Source organism: Mobula birostris, chromosome 12, assembly GCF_030028105.1.
Source record: "Mobula birostris isolate sMobBir1 chromosome 12, sMobBir1.hap1, whole genome shotgun sequence".
NCBI classification, from domain to species: Eukaryota; Metazoa; Chordata; class Chondrichthyes; order Myliobatiformes; family Myliobatidae; genus Mobula; species Mobula birostris.
In genome coordinates, this window is record NC_092381.1 from 6402862 (window position 1) to 6426426 (window position 23565).

The following is a 23565-nucleotide window of genomic DNA, read 5'->3' on the forward strand; positions in this document are numbered from 1 at the left end:
GTTTACAGTTACTGTTCTTTAGGTTTGCTAAGTATGCCTGCAGGAAAAAGAATCTCAGGGTTGTGTGTGGTGATGTGTCTGTACTCTGATAATAAAGTTTACTTTGAACCTTGGACTTTGAGTTAGTAATCAAATGTTGAATTAATCTAATCCCCTTTGCCTTCACAATGTCCACACCCTTCCATTTTCCTCACGTTCATGTGCCTGTCTAAAAAACTCTTAACAGTCTCTAATGTATCTGCCTCTATCTCTTCCCCAGGCACCATCACACTCTGAGTAAGAAAAACAAACTAACTTGCCCCTCACATCTCCTTTGCACTTAAACCCCCTCACCTTAAATTCATGCCCTCTAGTATTTCAACCCTGGGAAAAAGATATCTGTCTCCTCTATCTATGCCTCTCAGAATCCTATAAACCTCTGTCAGATTGCCCCTCAGCCTCCTCCACTCCAGAGAAAACAATGGTACGTGCTTCCAGGATTTTGTATCTTCTGTTCAATGGATTATTAACAAGGTTAGTGTCTGAACTGAGAGTTAACTACTGACTAGTTTGCCTCTGTCGTAGCAATTACTGGTTATGATCCAAGTGCAACAGTCGCCTGTCCTTCGCCCGCTTGTTTTCCTGGGCTACGGTTCGATGGTTTACCGGTACTGTGCAATCCAGCCAACATGCCCCAGCAGTGTGCTTACGGTAAGCTGATCGGAGTCCTTCTCCCACCCTCTCCTCACCGTCACCCCACGCCTCACACAGCTCCCCCGTCGGTATGACTTCAGTAACCCCTCTCACTGAGGCTCTCTCCCCACAGCTGCTCCACAGTTTTCTGACGGACTCTGCAGCTCAGAGCAATGAGGAGGACATGACCCTTGCCCTGAAGGCAATTGGCAATGCAGGGCAGCCAGGGAGCATGAAGTATATCATGAAACTCTTACCCAGCTCCCGAGCACCGACCACCAATGTCCCGCTCAAAATCCAAGTCGACGCGGTTATGGCACTGCGTAACATTCTGAGGAAAGACCCAACAAAGGTAACAACAGTCCAAGACAAATTAATAACTTACAATGATTAAGTTGGCATTTGCCATCTTCATTTGGTTTACTGTCTCAGTATTAACGTAAATAGAACTAAAGGAGAACAATTTCTTCCTTGAACTCGACGGAGTTCTGACGGATTGAAAAGAATCTCATTGAAACCTATTGAATATTGAAAGGAATAGATAGAGTGGACGTGGAGAAGATGTTTCCAACAGTGGGAGAGTTAAGGACCAGAGGGCACAGCCTCAGAACAGAAGAATGTCGATTTAGGGCAGAGATGAAAAGGAATTTCTTTAGTGAGAGGGTGGTGAATCTGTGGAATCTAGAGGGCTGTGGAGGCCAATATTTATTTTTTAGTAATATAATAGCAATGAATAATATCATATAACAGTAATGTAATTAAAGAATGATTAGTATATTATTAAGTAGCCCAGTTGGCCTGTGCCACCCAATTACACCTATAAAAACCATAGAAAAACTACAGCACAGAAACAGGCCTTTTGGCCCTTCTTGGCTGTGCCGAACCATTTTCTGCCTAGTCCCACTGACCTGCACACGGACCATATCCCTCCATACACCTCCCATCCATGTATCTGTCCAATGTATTCTTAAATGTTAAAAAAGAACCCGCATTTACCACCTCATCTGGCAGCTCATTCCATACTCCCACCACTCTCTGTGTGAAGAAGCCCCCCCCCCCCAAATGTTCCCTTTAAACTTTTCCCCCCTCACCCTTAACCCACGTCCTCTGGTTTTTTTCTCCCCTTGCCTCAGTGGAAAAAACCTGCTTGCATTCACTCTATCAATACCCATCATAATTTTATATACCTCTATCAAATCTCCCCTATGACAAATTAATCTACTAACTCGTATGTCTTTGGACTGTGGGAGGAAATGAGAGCACGCAGAAACAACCCATGTGGTCATGGGGAGAATGTTCAAACTCTTCACGGAGAGCAGCGGGAATCGAACCTTGGTCACTGGCACTGTAATAACACCGCAGTGCCATGCTGTCTTGTACTTAAGGCAGAGATTGATATGTCTGTGATTGTGAAGTGGGTGAACAGTTACGGGCAGAAGCAGAGGTGAAAACAAAGCATCAACCATGATTGAATGGTGGAACAGTCTCAATGGGCTGAATGGCCTAATTCTGCACCTTATGGTCTTATTTAGGGTAAAGGGAAAGAGATTTAGAGGAGGTCTGAGAGGAACATCCTTCATCCAGATGGTGCTGAGGACCTGGAATGCGCTGCTGGAGAGAGTGATGAAAGCAGAGTCACTGACAGCATTTCGGAAGAGTCCAGACAAGCCCTAGAATTGCCCAACCAGAGCAGTCCTTGGGCCATGAGCTGAGAGATGGAAATAACACAGATGGGTGCCCACTGGTCAGTGTGGATGTGATGGGCTGAAAGGCCTGTGACTATGGTGTGTGTTTCTGCAACTTAAAGGAATACACTAGCTGCTGGAGAAACTCAGCATCTGTGGAGGGAAAGGGACAGTCGACGTTTCAGGTTGAGACAGTTCGTCAGGAGTTGGAGACAGAGAGAGAAACTGGTATAAAGAGATGGGGGAAGGGGTGGGGCAAGAGCTGGCAGCTGGATCCAGAGCAGGGGGGGATGGAGTGTGGGGATGTTAGGCAGATGGAGGAGGGGGGATTGGGAATAGCAACGGAGGCTGGGGAGGTGATGGGTGGATGTGATGAAGGGTTGCATTTGGTGGGAATTGATAGGCGAGGAAGTTAGAGTGCAGAACTCATGAAGAGTCTCAGCCCGAAATGTCAACTGTTTATTCCTTGCTGCCTTACCTGAAAGATGAAACGCTTTAGGGGAAACCAAGGGGGAACTTACTCACTCAGAGGGAGGTGAGTGCGTGGAATGAGCTGCCAGCAGATGTGGAGGATGAGAGTTTGATTTGAACACTGAAGAGAAGTTTGGCTAAGTACATGGATGGGAGGGGTGGCAGGGACTAGGCAGGTTAATGGTTTGTCATGGACTAGGTGGAGCACAGGACCTGTTTCTCTGTTGTAGTTTTCTATGTCTACGAACAACCAAAAGACCCAACCACGAACAACAACCACCACTTGCTCTGGCCCACACTACACCAGAATACATGGATCCCACATCAGCGTCTACAGCCACCTGAGGACCCACCAACTTCTTCACTCAGAGGTTGACGAGAGTGTAGAACGAGCTGCCAGCACAAGTGGTGGATGTGGGGTTGATTTCAACGTTTGAGGGAAGTTTGGATAGGCACATGGATGGAGAGTTATGGAAGGCTATGGTCTGGGTGCAGGTGATAGGACTAGGCAGATTAATAGTTGACTGTCAATTCCTCTCCATAGATGCTGCCTGACCTGCTGAGTTCCTCCAGCATTCTGCAGCTGTTGCTCTGGATCTCCAGCAGCTGCAGACTTTCTCCTGTTTCTGTGCTGTCACGAAGCATGATCCTATGACTCTAACCCCTTAGGAGAACATCTTACTCGGTTCCAGTGATCACACTTCTGACCTGTTGAGTTCCTCCCGCAACTGGTGTGTGTTACTCTGGCTTTCCAGCATCTGCAGAACCTCTTGTGTTGTTGCTATAATGACTCTGTTCCTCTGTTGACACAGGTGCAATCCGTAACCCTGCGGGTATTTATGAACAAACAGAGTCACCCTGAACTAAGAATGTCTGCTTGTGCGGTCTACCTGTCCACCAAGCCTCCTCTGAATGCTGTGCTCATTCTCGCCAATTCCTTGCTGAAGGAGACCAACCTGCAGGTGGCGAGTTTTGCCTACTCTCTGCTAAGATCGCTGTCAAGAAGTTCCCTCCCATCCCTCAACCCCCTGTGAGTTCACGGCTCCAGCTGGAAGGGAGCATGTTATTGATAAGTCTTCTGGCCTAGGGAAGTGTACGGTTATGCACTTTGGTAGAACGAATAGAGACACTGGCTTTTTTCTAAACTGGGGGTTGAATTAAGATAGCACAGGCGCAAAGGGAATTGGGAGTCCTCGTGCAGGAGTTCTTAAAGGTTAACTTGCAACTTGAATCAGTGGTAAGGAAGGCAAATGCAATGTTAGCATTCGTTTCGAGAGGACTCAAGTATACGTAAGAGTATGGTTATGATGCTGGGTCTTCATAAAGCATTGATCAAACCACACTTGGAGCATTGTGAGCAGCTTTGGGCCCCTTATCTAAGAAAAGTTGTGCTGGTGTTGGAGCGGGTCCAGAGGAGGTTTATGAGGATGATTCCAGGAATGATAGGATTAACATATGAGAAGCGTTTAAAGGCTCCGGGCCTAACTTGCTGGAGTTTGGAAGAATGGGGGGTGGGGTAGGGGGGATCCTTAATGAAACCTATTGAACATAGAATGACGTAGAAAGAGTGGATGTGGCGATGATGTTTCGTACAGTGGGAGAGTCTAGGATTAGAGGGCACAGTCTCAGAATAGAGAGATGTCCATTTAGGACAGAGGTGAGGAGGCATTTCTTTAGCCAGCCGGAGGTGAAGAATTCATTGCCACAGACAGCTTTGAAAGCCAAGTCATTGTGTATATTTAAAGCGGAATTTGATAGGTTCTTGATTAGTCAGGGCTTGAGCAAATATGGGGAGAAGGGTTTTAGAAGGACAATAAATCTGCCATGATGGAATGGGGGGCAGACTCAATGGGCCAAATGGCCAAATTCTGCTTCTATGTTTTATGGTCTTTGGTCCTAACATAATTCCTGTTCATTATGACAGGGCTGCTGCTAGCAAGATGGCTTTAAAACTCTTGGAGGCCAGATATGACCAGCTTGGCTTGCAGTTCAGCCATGGTTTTCATCTTGATGTGTTCAGCTGTAAGTGTGGTCATGGTCTGTCATTTATTTATTATTTGTCTTGTTCATTGTCAGGGTAAGTATTTATAACCCAACTCTTACTAATTCCCAAGTTCCAAGACAATATTAAACTGGGGAAAAAAGTGCAAAGAAGATTTGCAAGGATGGTTTTGGCCAGAAACATCATCTGTACTTTTTTCCATAGATGCTGCCTGGCCTGCTGAGTTCCTCCAGCATTTTGTGTGTTGCTTGGATTTCCAGCATCTGTAGATTTTCTCTTGTTTGCAAGGATGTTGTCAAGACTCTAGGGACTGACTTAGAGTGAGACAAGCTAGGACTTTATTCCTTGGAGTCTAGGAGTGATATAGAGGGACATAAAAGCATTAGGGGCATTGATAGGGTGAATGCATTCAGTCTTTTCCCCATGGAAATGAAACCAAAAACCTGAGGGGATAGTTTTAAGGTGAGGAAAAAACACTTGAAAGAGATCTGAGGGGCAAATTTAATTTTGTTTAATTGTCATTCAACCATACATGAATACCCTTGAATATAGTCAAATAAAACAGTGTTCCTCTGGGGTCAAAGTGCAACAGCATTACCGACAGGACACGGCACAAGACACATATAGTACACATAAAATAGCAGTAAACATGCGTTCACACAAAGAACACAATATATACATAATATAGCCTTGGATGTTGTCGGCAAGAACAAGCCTGCAGCAGACAAATGCAATCCAGCTTGTCTGCCACTGGGTGAACACTGAAGTACAGCACGACTCCCGCGTGGACGCTGCGCAACACCACCTCCAGCATCACCTCTCCTGGCAGCTAGCGTTAGAGAACGTGGAGCCAGCTGCCAGAGGGAGTGGTTGAAGCAGGGACTTTTACAATGCTTAAAAGACACTTGGACGGGTTCATGGATAGGAAAGGTTTAGAGGGACAAACACAAGACCATCTGCAGATGCTGGAAATCCAGAGAAACTCACACAAAACGCTGGAGAAGCTCATCCACGGAAAAGAGTAAACAGTTGTCATTTCAGGCTAAGACTGCATCAGGACTGGATAAAAAAATGAGAAGATGACATTAGAGGGATATGGTCCCGATGTGGGAAAATGGGGAATCTTGGTCACATTGACCAGCTGGGCTGAGCCACTGTCATTCAGCCATGCATGGACATCCCTGAGTAAAGCCAAATGGAACAACATTACTCTGGGGCCAAGGCACAAAACACAGTGCCAACAGTCACAGACAGCACGAGGCATGTATAGCACATATAATTACAATACTGGTAAACATTGGGTGGTAGGTTGGAGGTATGTCTCTAGCAAAGGATATGTAAGGCGCTCGGCCGGCCTGCGGGCCACCCTCGGGCACCTGTCAAGCCCCCAGATCAGAGTCATGTGAAGCCATGGAAGCAGGTGGTGGATTTCACAATTTCTGTTGCCAGGCACACCATCTCTGAGAAGTTTTGATCATGGCTGAGGTCACTTGTCTTGTAAAGACACGGCCCAGAAGAAGGCAATGTTAAACCACTTCTGTAGAAAAATTTGCCAAGAACAAGCACAGTCATGGTTATAGCCCATGATGGCTCACGTCATACAACTCGTCACATAATGATGATGGTGACCCGTAAGCATCCATTCACACAGAAATAATGATCTGCAGGCCCCTGTGTGTCACGTCCTGTGGGGTGGTGGTGTGTGGATGTTGTTGAAAGGAATAAGCGCACAGCAGACCGATCAGCACGTACTAGAGCAGCTGCAGGCAAACGCAATCCCGCTTGTTTTACACTGAGTGAACACTGGAAGGGCCGGCCCGAATCCGGCATGAACACAGAGCCGCACTGCCTCCAGCGTCTCCCCCCGCATGGCTCGAACAGGTGACCTGTGACATGAGGGCTTGTTTCGTGCTACGCCCAAAGCCACGCATCTCCTCTGCCGTCAGTCTCGCCAACGAACCAGTGAACCAGACTACATTACCAATGCACAACAAGATCTTGACATCATAAGAAAACCACCCAAGGAAATCACTCACACTGTTTGTTAGACTGTACACTGACTCTGACGCCTTCCTGTAGCAGGCAGCAAAGTGGTCCGCAACAAGTTCATCGAGCAGGGAGGGAGGAGAAGATGGCGGCGTGATGCAGCGCGCGCGGCTGTTCCGAATGATAACGTATTGTGTTAACTAGGAGCTGTGCATAATCTGGATTTGAAGGAGACAGCCGTGAGAGTACAGAGGAACACCTGGAGAAACTTCTGAAATGCCCACTTCGCTGCCGCTGCTACTGTGCGATCGAGAATCTCCGGAGGGGAAGGCCCCAAATCCTCAGCTTTGCCTATTGCCTGTTGCTGGGGTCGGGGTCGAAGTGCTCGGCAGAGATGGTGCCCGGTGCTCGGTGTCGGAGAGCTGGTCGGAGGCTCGGAGTTTTCGGACGGACTCGGAGTCGGACTGAGGTCGGATACTTCAGGGATGCTGCATCGGCAAGTTGGCGGCGCTGGAGGTTCACCGTCTGCGTGAGATGATGGGACTTTCGAGAGAGTTTGAGACTTTTTACTGTGCCCATGGTCTGTTCTTATCAAATCATGGTATTGCTTTGCACTGTTGTAACTATATGTTATAATTATGTGGTTTTTGTCAGTTTTTAGTCGGATTGTCCTGTGTTTCTGTGATATCATTCTGGAGAAACATGGTATCATTTCTTAATGCATGCATTACTAAATGACAATAAAAGAGGACTGCGTGTCCTCAAAAGCTAATCTAATCTAAAACTCACTGATGGGATTGAACTGCTGTACTTGATGCTTTTAACATCTATCAGTGTCTTGCAATTGTTAACAAGACATTAAGTGAACAGTTACACCTTTAGTTGGAGTTGGAGAGACTGCAGCAACCATGCGTGCCACCATTTTACCAGTCACAGCCTCTTCGCACAGGGGGTGGTGTGTACATGAACAGTAGTTGAGACAGGTAAAATAATGATGTTTGAAAGTCATTTGGACTGGTGTGTGGACAGGTTTGGAAAGTTATGGATCAAATATGGGCAAATGGGAAAATATCAAGTGGGCACGATGGACTGTTTTTGTGCTCTATAGCTCCATGACTTCAATTTCCTTTGAGAGGATTTTGATGAATGACTGCATTCAGTTTGGTGAAGGTGCTGTTGGGAGGATGTCCCAGAATTCAGACCCAGTGATGATAAAAATGGTGCCTTGGTTGGCATGGACAAGTTGGGCTCTTTAACTCTATTAACATCTCTGTTATCCTGTTAACGAGAGCTTCTCGGTAGCACTTGGTTAATTAGCTTTCTCCTTGTGACGTAGATAAACTGATGACAGGAGCAGCTACTAAAGTTGTCCTTATGAAGGATGTGGGGAGCCTCATTCCATCCGTAGCAGCAGCCAAAGTCACAGGATACACATTGGGAGCCTTTGCAGATCTTCTGGAGGTAATGTAACCTTCAGTTGGTCAGTTCATCACAGCATCATACGGCAACTGCTCGGCACGTGACTGCAATAACTACAGAGTGTTGTAGACACAGCTCAGAACATCACGGAAACCAGCCTCCCCTCCATACACTTACTGCTTCACTAAGTCAGCCAACATAATCAAAGACCCCGCCCGCCCCGGACATTCTCTCTTCACCCCCTCCCATTGGGCAGAAGACACAAAAACCTGAAAGCATGCACCACGACCAGCACCGTCCGAGGGTCGTGCTGGGGGCCAGCCCACAACTGTTGCCACAATTCCAGAGCCACATAGCATGTCTACAACTTACCAACTCTAAACTGTACATCTTTGTTATGTGGGAGGAAACCAGAGCACTAGGAGGAAAGCCACACGGTCATGGGAAGAACATAAAACCTCTTCACAGACAGCGGTGGCATTGAACAATTGTAAAACATACAGTAATCCTAACCACAACTCTACTGTGCCATCCCTGACATAACTGCCAGTTCTTTCTGGCTTCTTGCCTGATCTCCATTTACCTGGAGTCCCCAAGATCCCCCATCCCATTATTCCCAGTATCAATTCAATTCTCCGCAGCTTCCTGCAGATAATGAATTCCAAATGCTCATGCCCCATCCCCCCACCCTGAGGAAATGTTCCTTGTTTTATTCCTCACCAGGGTGGCTTACGAATGGAAGGTCTCCAGGAAGCCATCATGAAAAATCGGGAGAAGGTCCAGGGAATTCCCGACATGAAGCAAATCCAACGCATTTTAAATAAGGTAAGATCAAGCTGGCAGAGTTTTGTGGAAAGGTATCAATCCAGAGAGCGAATGGGGGCCTATAAAGTCGCGGGCAGGCCTGAAGAGGAACACCGATAACTGAGAATGTCACTTTGACTGGTGATGAAACGTCTGCAAGCTAAATGCCAAGCTTGGTAACACCACAACATTAAATACCTCAACCCGAGCTACCGATTTCTCCACCATCCTAAATAAATACCTCTCTACCGATATTCATATGACCATCTAAAACGCTCTTAAATGCTTCTGTCATATCTGCCTCCACTGTCACCCCTGGCAACACATTCCAGGCACCCACCACTCTTTGTGTTTTTTAAAAAAAACCTGCCCAGCAGATCGCTCCTTTAAATCTTCCCTCGGTCATCTTCAGTTAATGTCTTCTAGCCTACACCATTTACACCCTGGGAAAAAGGACTCTTATCTACCTTATCTATGCCTCTAATAATTTTGTAAGCTTCCAACATGAGTTCTCAATCCCTTTATGCCATGGACCAATACCATTAAGCAAAGATTACCAGTACTATTAACCCTGGACACCAGGTTGGGAACCCTTTGTGGTGAGGAAGGCAAGTGTAAAGGTAGTGTTCATTTTGAGATAATTTGAATATAAAAACAAGGATGTAATGCTAAAGCTTCATAAGGTATTGGTCAGACCACACTTGAAGTATTGTGAGCAGTTTTGGGCTCCTTGTCTAAGCCTCTGAAGCTCCAGATAAAACACACCAAGTTTGAAAAACCTCTCCTTATGGCTCATACTCTCTAATACAGGATGCATCCTGGTGAATCTCTTCTGCATCCTCTCTACATCCTTCCTGGAATGGGGTGGCCATAACTGCGCAGAGTAAAAGGGATGGTGAAGGTGAAAGTCTTGGCAAGGTTTGTCACAGGGTGGAGGACAAACAGGGACAATAGCTGAAGACAGAAGTGCCAGCTGGTTTTGGGATTTAAGAGTGCAGGAGATGGGTCTAGGAGATGTAATTAAGTGGTCTTGGACCAAAACTTTGACAGTTCATTTCCCTCCACAGATGTTGCCTGACCCACTGAGTTCCTCCCATATATTACTGATTACTCCAGGTTCCAGCATCTGCAGTCAAAGTTTGAAGCAAATTTATTATCAAAGTACATATGTGTCACCATATACAACTGAGGTTGATTTCCTTGCAGGTATATTCAATAAATCTATAATAGAATCAATGAATAATCGCACCATCTGGGCGTTCAACCAGAGTACAAAGAACAACAAACTACAAATGCACAAAGAAAAAAATAATGATAATAAATAAATAAAACAATAAACTTTAAGAGCATAAGATGAAGAATTTGTGAATGTGAGTCTATAAGCTGTGGGAATGTTTCAATGTTGGCACAGGTGAAGTTGGGTGACTTAATCCCCTTTGGTTCAAGAGCCTGATGGCTGAGGGGTGATGACTGCTCCTGAACCTGGTGCTGTGAGTCCTGAGCCTCCTGTGGCTCTTTTCTGATGGTGTCAGGGAGAAGTGAGTAGGAGCTGGGCGACAGGGTTCCCTAATGATGGATGCTGTTTCCCTGTGCCAATGCTATGTGTGGATGTGCTCAATGGTGGGGAGGGCTTTACCCGTGAGGGAATGGGCCATATCCACTACTTTTTGTACGACTTTCCTTTCAAGGACAATAGCAGGCTGTGGTGCAGCCAGTCAATATACTCTTCACAACACATATATAGAAGTTCATCGAAGTTTTGGATGTCGTGCCGAATCTTTGCAAACTCCTAAGGAAGTAGAGGCGCTGCTGTGCTTTCTTTGCAGCTGCAGTTCGTGCTGGGCCCAAGACAGGTTCTCTGAAATAACACAGGTCCCTGTGTTTCAAAGTACTGCTGTCAGTGTTTGAATTCTTATGTTGTGTATTCATTTTTTCAACAGATCCCCAATTTAAAATCTGTGCCAGAGAAAGTCCCACTTGCTTCAGCATACCTGAAGGTATTTAATCAAGAAATCGCCTTTGTCGACTTCAGAAAGGATTATATTCACAAAGTGATCGAGGTAAGAGATAGCTTTGTCAATTCTCCTGCAAGTGGTGTAATTTAGAATATGGAACATACACTCAGTGGCCACTTTATTGCTCGTTAATGCAAATATCTAATCAGCCAATCATGTGGCAGAAATTCAGTGCATAAAAGCATGCAGACATGGTCAAGAGGTTCAGTTGTTGTTCAGGCCAAACCTCAGAATGGGGGAAGAAATGTGATCTAAGTGACTTTGACTGTGGAATGGTTGTTGGTGCCAGACGGGGTGGTTTGAGTATCTCAGAAACTGCTGATCTCCTGGGATTTTCACGCACAGCAGTCTCTAGAGTTTCCAGAGAATGGTGCAAAAAACAAAAAAAAAATCTAGTGAGCAGCAGTTTTGTGGGTAAAATGAGAGCGATCAGAGGAGAATGAGAGATATTGGGAGAATGGCCAGACTGGTGCAAGTTGACAGGATGGTGACAGTAACTCAAATAACCACATTACAACAGTAGTTATAACATGTTGACCATTGATGTGGACGGGCTACAGCAGCAGCAGACCACAAACATACACTCGCTACTGAGTGTATGCTACTGCCTCATTCTCCCTTATGAGTCGGAGGTCATCCAGCTGCTGCTCCAGATTCCTCACACGGTCTTCCAGATCGCCCAGCCCCATGCACTTCTGGCAGATGTGACTCTGTGGGAGAGGGGCGTTCCCCCAAGACTGCCACATCTCACATGAGAGGCACATCACCATCTCAGGAGACATTGTGTAAACTAACTGCGAGCTAGCTTGTCCTCCGCCTCTTCTCGTCGAAGCCTCTGGAGTCAAAGCCTCAAAGCTCCACTCCTTCACTGGCCCGCTCACTCACTGGGAGGGATGTGGAGAGGGTGCAGAAGATGTCCACCAGGATGCTGCTAGGATTTGAGGGTAGGAGCTATAAGGAGAGGTTGGACAGACTTGGGGTTGTCTCTCATGTGAGATGTGGCAGTCTTGGGGGAACTCCCCCTCCCGCAGAGTCACATCTGCCAGAATTGCATGCGGCTGGGCGATATCGAAGACCGTGTGAGGAATCTGGAGCAGCAGCTGGATGACCTCTGACTCATAAGGGAGAATGAGGCAGTCATAGATGAGAGCCACAGGGAGGTAGTCACACCTAGGCTGTCGGAAGCAGGTCGTTGGGTGACAGTCAGAGGGGGGAAAGCGAAGGTGAGCAGACAGGTAGTGCAGAGCACCCCTGTAACCATTCCCCTGAGTAATAAGTTTACCATCCTGGATACTGTTGGCGGGGACGACCGACCAGGTGTGAGCCACGGTGGCAGGGCCTCCGGCACTGAGTCTGACCCTGTGGTGCAGAAGGGTGGGATGGAGAAGAGGAGAGCTGTCGTCATTGGAGACTCTATAGTCAGGGGAGCAGACAGGAGATTTTGTGGACGTGAGAAGGACACCCGCATGGTTTGTTGCCTCCCGGGTGCCAGGATCCGGGATGTCTCTGACCGGATGCACGACATCCTGGTACGAGAGGGAAAGCAACCAGAAGTCGTGATACATGTTGGGACCAACGACATAGGCAGGAAGAGGGATGAGGTCCTGAAGTGTGAGTTTCAGGAATTAGGCAGAAGGCTGAAGAACAGGACCTCAAGGGTGACGTTCTCAGGATTGCTGCCAGTGCTACGTGACAGTGATGGTAAGAATTGGAGGAGATGGCAGTTGAATGCGTGGCTGAAGAGTTGGTGCAGGGGGCAGGGATTTAGATTTTTAGATCATTGGGATCTCTTCTGGGGAAGGTGGGACCTGTACAGATTGGATGGATTGCTCCTGAACTCGAGGGGGAGCAATATCCTTGCAGGTAGGTTTGCCAGCGTGGTTCGGGAGGGTTTAAACTAATTTGCGAGGGGGATGGGACCCAGAGGGATAGAGCAGTGAAAGAAGTGCATGGAGTAAAGCCAGATCTAACATACAGAGAGGCTTTGAGGAAAGAGAAGCAGAATAAACGGTGTAAAGACAGTAAGGTAGAAGGGCTGAAATGTGTGTACCTCAATGCAAGAAGAATCAGCAACAAAGGTGATGAACTGAGAGCTTGGATACATATATGGAATTATGATGTAGTGGCCATTACAGAGACTTGGCTGGCACCAAGGCAGGAATGGATTCTCAATATTCCTGGATTTCAGTGCTTTAAAAGGGATGGGGGGGCTGGTGAGGGGAGGAGGGGTGGCATTACTGATCAGGGATACTATTACAGCTACAGAAAGAGTGGGTAATGTAGCAGGATCCTCTTTTGAGTCAGTATGGGTGGAAGTCTGGAATGGGAAGGGAGCAGTTACTCTATTGGGAGTATTCTATAGGCCCCCTGGTAGCAGCAGAGATACAGAGGAGCAGATTGGGAGGCAGATTTTGGAAAGGTGCAGAAATAACAGGGTTGTTATCATGGGTGTCTTTAACTTCCTTAATATTGATTGGCACTTGATTAGTTCCAAGGGTTTAGATGGGGCAGAGTTTGTTAAGTGTGTCCAGGATGGATTCCTGTCACAGTATGTGGACAGGCCGACCAGTGGGAATGCCATACTAGATCTAGTATTAGGTAATGAACTGGGTCAGGACACAGATCTCTCAGTGGGTGAGCATTTGGGGGACAGTGACCACCGCTCCCTGGCCTTCAGCATTATCATGGAAAAGGATAGAATCAGAGAGAACAGGAAAATTTTAAATTGGGGGAGGGTAAATTAAAAGTTACAAGGCTAGAACTTGCGGGTGTGAACTGGGATGATGTTTTCGCGGAGAAATGTACTATGGACATGTGGTCGATGTTTAGAGATCTCTTGCGGGATGTTAGGGATAAATTTGTCCCGGTGAGGAAGATAAAGAATGGTAGAGTGAAGGAACCATGGGTGACAAGTGAGGTGGAAAGTCTAGTCAGGTGGAAAATCTAGTCAGGTGGAAGAAGGCAGTATACATGAGGTTTGGGAAGCAAAGATCAGATGGGTCTATTGAGTAATATAGGGTAGCAAGAAAGGAGCTTAAGAAGGGGCTAAGGAGAGCAAGAAGGGGGCATGAGAAGGCCTTGGCGAGTAGGGTAAAGGAAAACCCCAAGGCATTCTTCAATTATGTGAAGAAAAATAGGATGACAGGAGTGAAGGTAGGACCAATTAGAGATAAAGGTGGGAAGATGTGCCTGGAGGCTGTGGAAGTGAGCGAGGTCCTCAATGAATACTTCTCTTCGGTATCCACCAGTGAGAGGGAACTTGATGATGGTGAGGGCAAAATGAGTGAGGTTGATATTCTGGAGCATGTTGATATTGAGGGAGAGGAGGTGTTGGAGTTGTTAAAATACATTAGGTTGGATAAGTCCCCGAGGCCTGACAGAATGTTCCCCAGGCTGCTCCACGAGGTGAGAGAAGAGATTGCTGAGCCTCTAGCTAGGATCTTTATGTCCTCGTTGTCCACGGGAATGTACCTGAGGATTGGAGGGAGGCGAATGTTGTTCCCTTGTTCAAAAAAGGTAGTAGGGATAGTCCAGATAATTATAGACCAGTGAGCCTTACGTCTGTGGTGGGAAAGCTGTTGGAAAAGATTCTTAGAGATAGGATGTCTGAGCATTTAGAGAATCATGGTCTGATTAGGGACAGTCAGCATGGCTTTGTGAAGGGCAGATCGTGTCTAACAAGCCTGATAGGGTTCTTTGAGGAGGTGACCAGGCATATAGATGAGGGTAGTGCAGTGGATGTGATCTATATGGATTTTAGTGTAGAGGATTGTCCTCTAAATGACAGCATACTTGGTAGTGTGGAGGAGCAGAGTGATCTGGGGGTACATGTCCACAGATCCCTGAAAGTTGCCTCACAGGTAGATAGGGTAGTTGAGAAACCTTATGGGGTGTTAGCTTTCATAAGTTGAGGGATAGAGTTTAAGAGTCGCGAGGTAATGATGCAGCTCTATAAAACTCTGGTTAGGCCACGTTTGGAGTATTGTGTCCAGTTCTGGTCGCCTCACTATAGGAAGGATGTGGAAGCATAGGAAAAGGTACAGAGGAGATTTACCAGGATGCTGCCTAGTTTACAGTGTATGCATTATGATCAGAGATTAAGGGAGCTAGGGCTTTACTCTTTGGAGAGAAGGAGGATGACAGGAGACATGATAGAGGTATATAAGATATTAAGAGGAATAGATAGAGTGGACAGCCAGCGCCTCTTCCCCAGGGCACCACTGCTCAACACAAGAGGACATGGCTTTAAGGTAAGGGGTGGTAAGTTCAAGGGGGATATTAGAGGAAGTTTTTTTACTCAGAGAGCGGTTGGTGCGTGGAACGCACTGCCTGAGTCAGTAGTAGAGGCAGATACAATAGTGAAATTTAAGAGACTACTAGACAGGTATATGGAGGAATTTAAGGTGAGGGGTTTTATGAGAGGCAGGGTTTAAGGGTCAGCACAACATTGTGGGCTGAAGGGCCTGTACTGTGCTGTACTATTCTATGTTCTATGTTCTATAATGGAGTGACCAGAAATGAAACCATAGTTTTATAAAGCCACAATTTGATAATATTTATATAATTTAATTTATTTGTTGAGAATAAATTTATTGAGGGCATAGAATAGGCCCTTCTGGCCCTTCAAGCCATGCCGCCCAGCAACCCACCAATTTAACCCTAGCCTAGTCACAGGACAACTTACAATGACCAATTAACTTAACAACTGTTATGTCTTTGGATTGTGGGAGGAAATCGGAGCACCTGGAGGGGAAACATGCAGTCACGAGGAAAATGTACAAACTCCTTACCGGCAGCGGTGGGAGTTGAAGCTGGGTCACTGGAACTGTAAGGCATTGTTCTAGCCGCTGTGCTGCAATGCTGCCTCGTGAGTTAAGTTTATGTCAACTCATATTTGTCCTTGTTTTGGAACTACAAAGTGGTGAGAAATGAAATTCATACCCTGGGAATAAAGATAACTATAGTGATTAGCTTTATTTTTCACATGGTCCTTGAAATATCAATACGCACAGTGAAATGCGTCCTGTGATATCAATGACCAACACAGTCCGAAGATGTATGCTGGGACAGCCTGCAAGTGTCCCCACACTTCTGGTGCCAACATGGCATGCCCACAACTCACTAACCCTAACACATATGTCTTTTGGAAAGTGGGAGGAAACCAGAGTACCTGGAGGAAACCCATGTGTTCATGTGGAGAGCGTACAAACTCATTGCAGACAACGATAGAATGGAACCCGGGTCACTGGTGCTGTAATGGCATTATGCTAACAGCTATGTTACTGTGCTGCCCCTGTATACCTCGAACTAAAAACCTCAACTTAAAATGCATGGTGTCTTCTGCTGACGTTTGACCATTGAATCTTCCCCTGACAGTTATTGTCTGGTGTGGATGTGAGACATGGCGCACTGCAGAAAATAATAGACCAGCTCCGAAAGCCTATGGAATTGCATATGTCAGCGGCCTTGGTGACATCGGAGGTTCGCCGCTTTGTCCCGACGTGCCTGGGTCTCTCCACAGAACTGTCCCTTCTCTCGGCAGTGGTGGCTGAAGCTGCCCTTAAGGGTAAGTCTCCTCAGAAGCAAAATAACACAAGAGAGGTCAGCCACTGGAATCTACAGCAACAACCAAACTGCTGGAAGAACTCAGTGGGTCAGGCAGTATCTGTGGAGGGGAATGGAGAGTCAACATTTTGGGCCAAGACCCTTCATAAGACCATGAGACATAGGAGCAGAATTAGGCCATTTGGCCCATCAAGTCTGCTCCTCCCTTTCATCATGGCTCATCCAATTTTCCTCTCAGTCCCAATCTCCTACCTTCTCCCCATATCCCTTCATGTCCTGATCAGTCAAGAACCTATCAAAATATACATAAAGATTTGGCTTCCACAGCTGCCTGTGACAAAGAATTCCACAGATTCACCACTCTGGCTAAAGAAATTCTTCCTCACTTCTGTTCTAAGACTGTGTCCCCTGGTCTTAGACTCTCCCACCATAGGAAACATCCTCTTCACATCCACGCTGTCAAGGCCTTTCAACATTCGATAGGTTTCAATGAGGCCACCCCTCATTCTTCTGAATTCCAGCAAATACAGGCCCAGAGCCATCAAACACTCTTCACAGGACAGGCCATTCAATCTTGGAATCATTTTCATGAACCTCCTTTGAACCCTCTCCAGTTTCAGCACATCCTTTCTAAGATAAAGGGCCCAAAACTGCTCACAATACTTTAAGTGAGGCCTCACCAGTGTTTTATAAAGTCTCAACATTACATCCTTTCTGTTATATCCGAGTTCTGTTGAAATGAATGCTAACATAGCATTTGCCTTCCTCACCACAGACACAACCTGCAACTTAACCTTTAGGGAATCTTGCACGTGCTCCCAAGTCCCTTTGCACCTCAGTTTTTAGTGTTTAATTTCTACTTAGAAAGTAGTCACTTCTTTCATTTCTTCTACCAAATTACATGACCAAACATTTCCCGACACTGTATTCCATCTGCCATTTCTTTGCCCATTCTCCGAATCTGTATAAGTCATTCTGTAGCCTCTCTCCTTCCTCAAAACTGCCTGCCCCTCTGTTTTCTTATTGTCTGCAAAGTTTGCAAGAAAGCCATCTATTCCATCATCCAAATTATGAGCATATAACGTAAAAAGAATCCCTCCTAACACAGATCCCTGTGTAACACCACCAGCCAGAAAAGGCTCCCTTTATTCCTGCTCTTTGACTGCTGGCATCATCCACTGCTTTATCCATGCTAGGATCTTTCCTGTAATACCATGGGCTCGTACCTTGTTAAGCAGCCTCATGTGGTACCTTATCAAGGGCTTTCTGAAAAGCAACTACACAACATCCACCAATTCTTCTTTGTCTATCCTGCTTGTTACTTCAAAGAATTCCAACAGATTTGTCAGGCAAGATTTTCTCTTGAGGAAACCATGCTGACTATGGCCTATTTTATCTTGTGTCTCCAAGTACCCTTAACAATCAACTCCAAAATCTTCCCAACCACTGAGGTCGCACTAACTAGCCTATAGTTTCCTTTCTTCTGCCTCTCTCCCTTCTAGAAGAGTGGAGAGATATTTGCAAATTTCCACTTTTCTGGAACCATTCCAGAATCTAGTGATTCTTGAAAGATCAATACTAATGCCTCCATGATCTCCCCAGCCACCCCTTTCAAAACCCTGGGGTGTACACCACCTGGACCAGGTGACTTATCTGCCTTCAAACCTTTTAGTTTCCCAAGAACCTTCTCTTTAGCTATGGTAACCTCACACATTTCATGATCCCTGAGACCTGGAACTCCCACCATACTACTCATGTCTTCCACAGTGAAGACTGATCCAAAATATTTATTCAGTTTGTTCGCCACTACATTGTCCCCCGTTACTACCTCACCAGCATTATTTTCCAGTGGTCCAATATCCACACTCGCCTCTCTTTTACACTTTAAGTTGAAGTAACTTCTGATATCCTCTTTAATATTATTGGCTATCCCCCAATAGGCTCAACCACGAGTTGCTCTACAAAGCCAACTCGTAGGTACTCTAGAAATTCCCGCTCCTGGTATCCAGCACCAACCTAATTTTCCCAATCTAACTGCATATTGAATCCCCCATGACTATTGTAACATTGCCCTTTGGCATGTATTTTCTGTCTCCCATTCTAATTTGTAGGACACATCCTTTCTGCTGTTTGGGGGCACCTATATACAACTCCCATCAGGGTCTTTTTACCCTTGCAGTTTCTTAGCTCTATCCACAATGATTCAATACCTTCCAACCCTACGTCACCTCTTTCTAATGATTTGATTCAATTTTTTACCAACAGAGCCACACCACCCCTCTGCCTTCCCCCCTATCCTTTTGATACAATGTGTATCCTTGGACATTAAGCTCCCAGCTATAATCTTTCTTCAGCCATGATTCAGTGATGCCTACAACATGATACCTGCCGATCTGCAACTGTGCTGCAAGTTCATCTATCTTATTCCATATACTATGCACATTCAATTACAACACCTTCAGTCCTGTGTTCACCTTTTTGATTTTGTCTGCCTTTTACATTGCAACTCATCCTGTTGACTGCAATTTTGCCCTATCAACAGCCTCTCCTCACTACACATTGCCTCTGTTTGTAAACCAGCTACCTCATCTTCAACACTATTATCTGCCTTTCCTACAATACTTCCTGCATTGAAATACAGACAGCTCAGAACACTAGCCGCACCATGCTCAACCTTCTTACATTGAAATACAGACAGCTCAGAACACTAGTCGCACCATGCCCAACCTTCTTACATTGAAATACAGACAGCTCAGGACACTCGTTGCACCTTGCTCTACCTTTTGATTCCTAACTTTGTCTGAGATCTTGCCAACATCTGCCTCCACAACCTCTCCACTAACTGTACTGGCACCCTGGTTCTCATCCCCCTGCAACTCTGGCTTATACCCCACCATGCAGCATTAACAAACCTTCCCACTAGGATATTAGTTCCCTCCAGTTCAGGTGTAAACCGTCCCTTCTGTACATGTCCTGCCTTCGCTGGAAGAGAGCCCAGTGATCCAGAAATCTTATGCCCTGCCTCCTACACCAACTCTTTAGCCATGTATTAAACTGTATAATATTCCTAGTTCTGGCTTCACTAGCATGTGGCATGGGTAGCAATCCTGAGATCACAACCCTGGAAGTCCTGCCCTTTAACTTAGCATCTAACTCCCTGAACTCCCTATGCAGAACCTCGTCACTTCTCACTCATGGACCACAACTTCAGGCTATTCATTCTCCCACTTGCTGAGGATTCGATCTGAGATATCTCAAATCCTGGCACCTGGGAGCCAATATGGACTGAAATATTGAGGGAACAGAACCATATAAGGAGGTAAAGAGAAGATGTGAGTTCGTGTTTATGGGTTCATTGTCCATTCAGAAAATGGATGGCAGAGGGGAAAAAGCTGTTCCTGAATCATTGAATGTGAGTCTTCAGGCTTGTTTACCTCCTCTCTGATGACAGCAATGAGAAGAAGGCATGTACTAGGTGATGAGGTCCTTAATGCTGGATATCGTCTTTCTGAAGCGCTACTCCTTGAAGATGACCTGGATAATACAGATGCTAGGTCATTAGAAACAGTTCCACCAGACTTAGTAGCTAAGACACATGTGAAGGTGAGGATTTGGACTTGGTTGTCAGAAGCCATTTGAGACGCACACCATCGGGAGCATTTAATAGGTAGCAAAAGCTTATTCCCACTACCACCCCGGCTATAGCAACCTAAAGGAAATATATATATGTAAGACACAGTATAGTATTACTGGCACAATTATGATAAAATAATAGTCATATAAATATGTGAAACAACAGCAACGAAAGATGAAATCACATGTAGGGAGGTGGGGAAAGAGCTGGCAGGTGATGGGTGGATCAAAAAAGGAGGGCGATAGGTTGATGGAGTTTGGGAACATGGAAATAGCATAAGGAAATGGACTCTCCCCAGTGCAGATGAGTCTCAATTCAAACATCAACCACTAACTGATTAAATGGCCTATTATTGCCACGTGTATAGTGTAAAACATGTCTTGCTTACTGTTCACACAGATCAATTCATTACACAATGCATTGAGATGGTCAAGGTAGAATAAAGTGAGACAGTTACTGTGAAAGTGCAGTGCAGGCAGAGAATAAGGTGCAAGGTCCATAACGAGATAGACTGTGAGGTCAAGCGTCCATATTATCTCACTAAGGAGCATTCAATAGTCTTGTAACAGTGGGGTTGAAGTTGTCCTTGAGCTTGGTGGTATTCAGTCCTTTGTAACTTCTGGTCAATGAGAGAGGAGAGAGGTTTGTATATTTGGTGACGAATTCTGACCAAGAGTCTCCCACCTGAAATATTAAAAGTATTTCTCTCTCCAGGGAAATACAAACAGAAAATGCTGGGGCGCTCAGCAGGCCAGGCAGCATCTGTGGAGAGAGAAATCGTTAATGGTTCAGCCCTGAGAAAGTTGAGTGTTTCCACCATTTTCTGCCTTGACCTCAACCTACCTGCATCACCGTCTGGTATGGAAATTGTAAGGTATCTGACCGCAAATCCCTACAAAGGATTGTGAGGGCTGTTGAGAGGATCATCAAGGTCTCTCCTCCACCCATTTACCAGGAGTATTATGTATGCAGGGCCCTTATCACCGTCAATGATCCCACCCATCCATTCACCAATCTCTTTGACCCTCTACTGTCAGGCTAGAGGTGCTGTAGCATTAGAATAAGGACAGTTTGGATGGGAAACAGCTTCTTCCCCAAGGCTGAGAGACTGCTGAACACCCTGCCCCTACCTGGGTCTCATCACGTATGAAACACCAGTAGCATGATACTGTTTACTTCTTAACTTGTGTCATAAATGCACCTTATTTGGTAATATAATTGTGGTAATATACTTCATGTGTTGCGTGTGCATTATATGTACTGTGTTGTGCACCTTGGTTTGAAGGAATATTGCTTCGTTTGGCTGGAAATGTGCACAGTTGAATGACAACAAACTGAACTTGAACTTCAACTTGAAGCCTTGTTTGACGTCCTTCCTTTAAAGGAAAGGTTAAACATCTTTATAGCAAAGATATTTTTCCTTGGAATGTTTCATCACTTTTTAATAGAATTGTATAGAAGTTTGTGTTGTTAGAGGAGGTAACTGTTACTGAAACTACTTGCTTTCCGTCTCCGCTAGTTGCTGCCAGCATCCCGGCCACCACCTCCACCTTGTCTCAGTTACTTACTGCCAACATTGAACTGAAGGCTCAGGTTAACCCAAGGTATTTACATTTCATTTTTTTGAAGCAGCTGTTTCCAAAGAACATTCACCTTTGCGGTGTGGTGATTTCAGTCACGTCCAGTGCTGAGGCTAATGTAACATCTTGTCTGTTCCTCCCTCAGTGTGGCTCTATACAGCAAGGCTGTCCTGGGTATAAAGGCACCATTTCTCCAGTCTGGTCTGGAGTTCACCGCGAGGTTCCAGTGGACTCTACCTGTGGACGTAGCGATAAAGATAAACGCAAAAGAAGGCATTCTGCAGATTAGCAGTGTTCCACTTCAGAAAGAGAACCAGATAATGATTCTGAAGTAATGTTTCCTCTCACTTTATCCCTGCCATCCCCAGCTTTCTTTTCTCTTCAGAAAGATTCAAGGCTGTCTAATGTCATTTCCAGTTCACAAGTGTAGAGAAGAATGGAAAAATTGCTAATCCCCATCCAACAGAGCACAAAGGAAAGCTTGACTAGGTTAGGACTTTATTCCTTAGAACGTAGAAGATTGAGGGAAGATTTGATGGGATTATACAAAATTGAGGGGTATTGATAGGGTAAACACAAGCAGGCTTCTTCCACTGAAGTTAGGTGAGACAACCAGAGGGCATGGGTTAAGGGCGAAAGATGAAAAGTTTAAAGGGAACATTGGGGGAAACATCTTCACTCAGAACGTCGTGAGAGTGTGGAATGAGCTACCATCACAAGTGGTACATGCGAGCTCGATTTCAAAGTTTAAGAGAAATTTGGGCAGTTACATAGATAGTAGAGGTATGGAGGACTATGGTCCCAGTTCAGGTCGATGGGTGTGGGCAGCTTAAAAGGTTCAGAATGGACTAGATAGGCTGAAGGGCCTGTTTCTGTGCTGTGCTTTCTACTTAAAAACACAATAAGATAAAGAACACAATAATAATGAAAACACAATAAATATAAATACATAAGCTAACTTATATACATAGATTGATTGTATGTCCATAAAGTGACACTAGGCACAGGGGTGTCTGTACTTAAGGTGACTTTGACAGCAAATGATAAGGTAGTGGTGGGTTGGGGCATGGAGGGGTGGGTTACTGAGTTGAGGTGTGGATCAGCTTAACTGCTTGGGAAAAGTAACTGTTTTGAGTCTGGTGGTCCTGGTGTAGCCTCCTCCCCAATTGGAGTGGGACAAACAGTCCACAAACAGGATGGGTGGGGTCCTTCATGATAAAACATAGCACATAGAAAAACTACAGCACAATACAGGCCCTTCAGCCCACAATGCTGAGCCAAACATGTACTTACTTTAGAAATTACTTAGGGTTACCCATAGCCCTCTATTTTTCTAAGCTCCATGTATCTATCCAGGAGCCTCTTAAAAGACCCTATCGTATCCGCCTCCACCACTGTCGCCGGCAGCCCATTCCGCACACTCACCACTCTCTGCGTAAAAAAACTTACCCCTGACATCTCCTCTGTACCTACTTCCAAGCATTTTAAAACTGTGCCCTCTCGTGTTGGTCATTTCAGCCCTGGGAAAAAGCCTCTGACTATCCACATGATCAATGCCTCTCATCATCTTATACACCTCTATCAGGTCACCTCTGATCCTCTGTCGCTCCAAGGAGAAAAGGCCGAGTTCACTCAACCTATTCTCATAAGGCATGCTCCCCAATCCAGGCAACATCCTTGTAAATCTCCTCTGCAGCCTCTCTGTGGTTTCTATAGTACAGGATGTCCCTGG

General features: G+C 45.7%; 1 protein-coding gene across 1 annotated transcript in view; it reads left to right on the forward strand.

Annotated features, from left to right (window-relative positions):
- LOC140206427 (vitellogenin-like) overlaps positions 1-23565 on the forward strand; it is a 113834-nt gene that overhangs the window by 21485 nt on the left and 68784 nt on the right. Inside the window, 10 exon segments of the mRNA XM_072274795.1 lie at positions 565-690; positions 806-1024; positions 3641-3858; positions 4753-4850; positions 8153-8277; positions 8959-9060; positions 10980-11099; positions 16431-16620; positions 21773-21857; positions 21979-22164. Coding sequence (XP_072130896.1) covers positions 565-690; positions 806-1024; positions 3641-3858; positions 4753-4850; positions 8153-8277; positions 8959-9060; positions 10980-11099; positions 16431-16620; positions 21773-21857; positions 21979-22164 — 1469 coding nt within the window.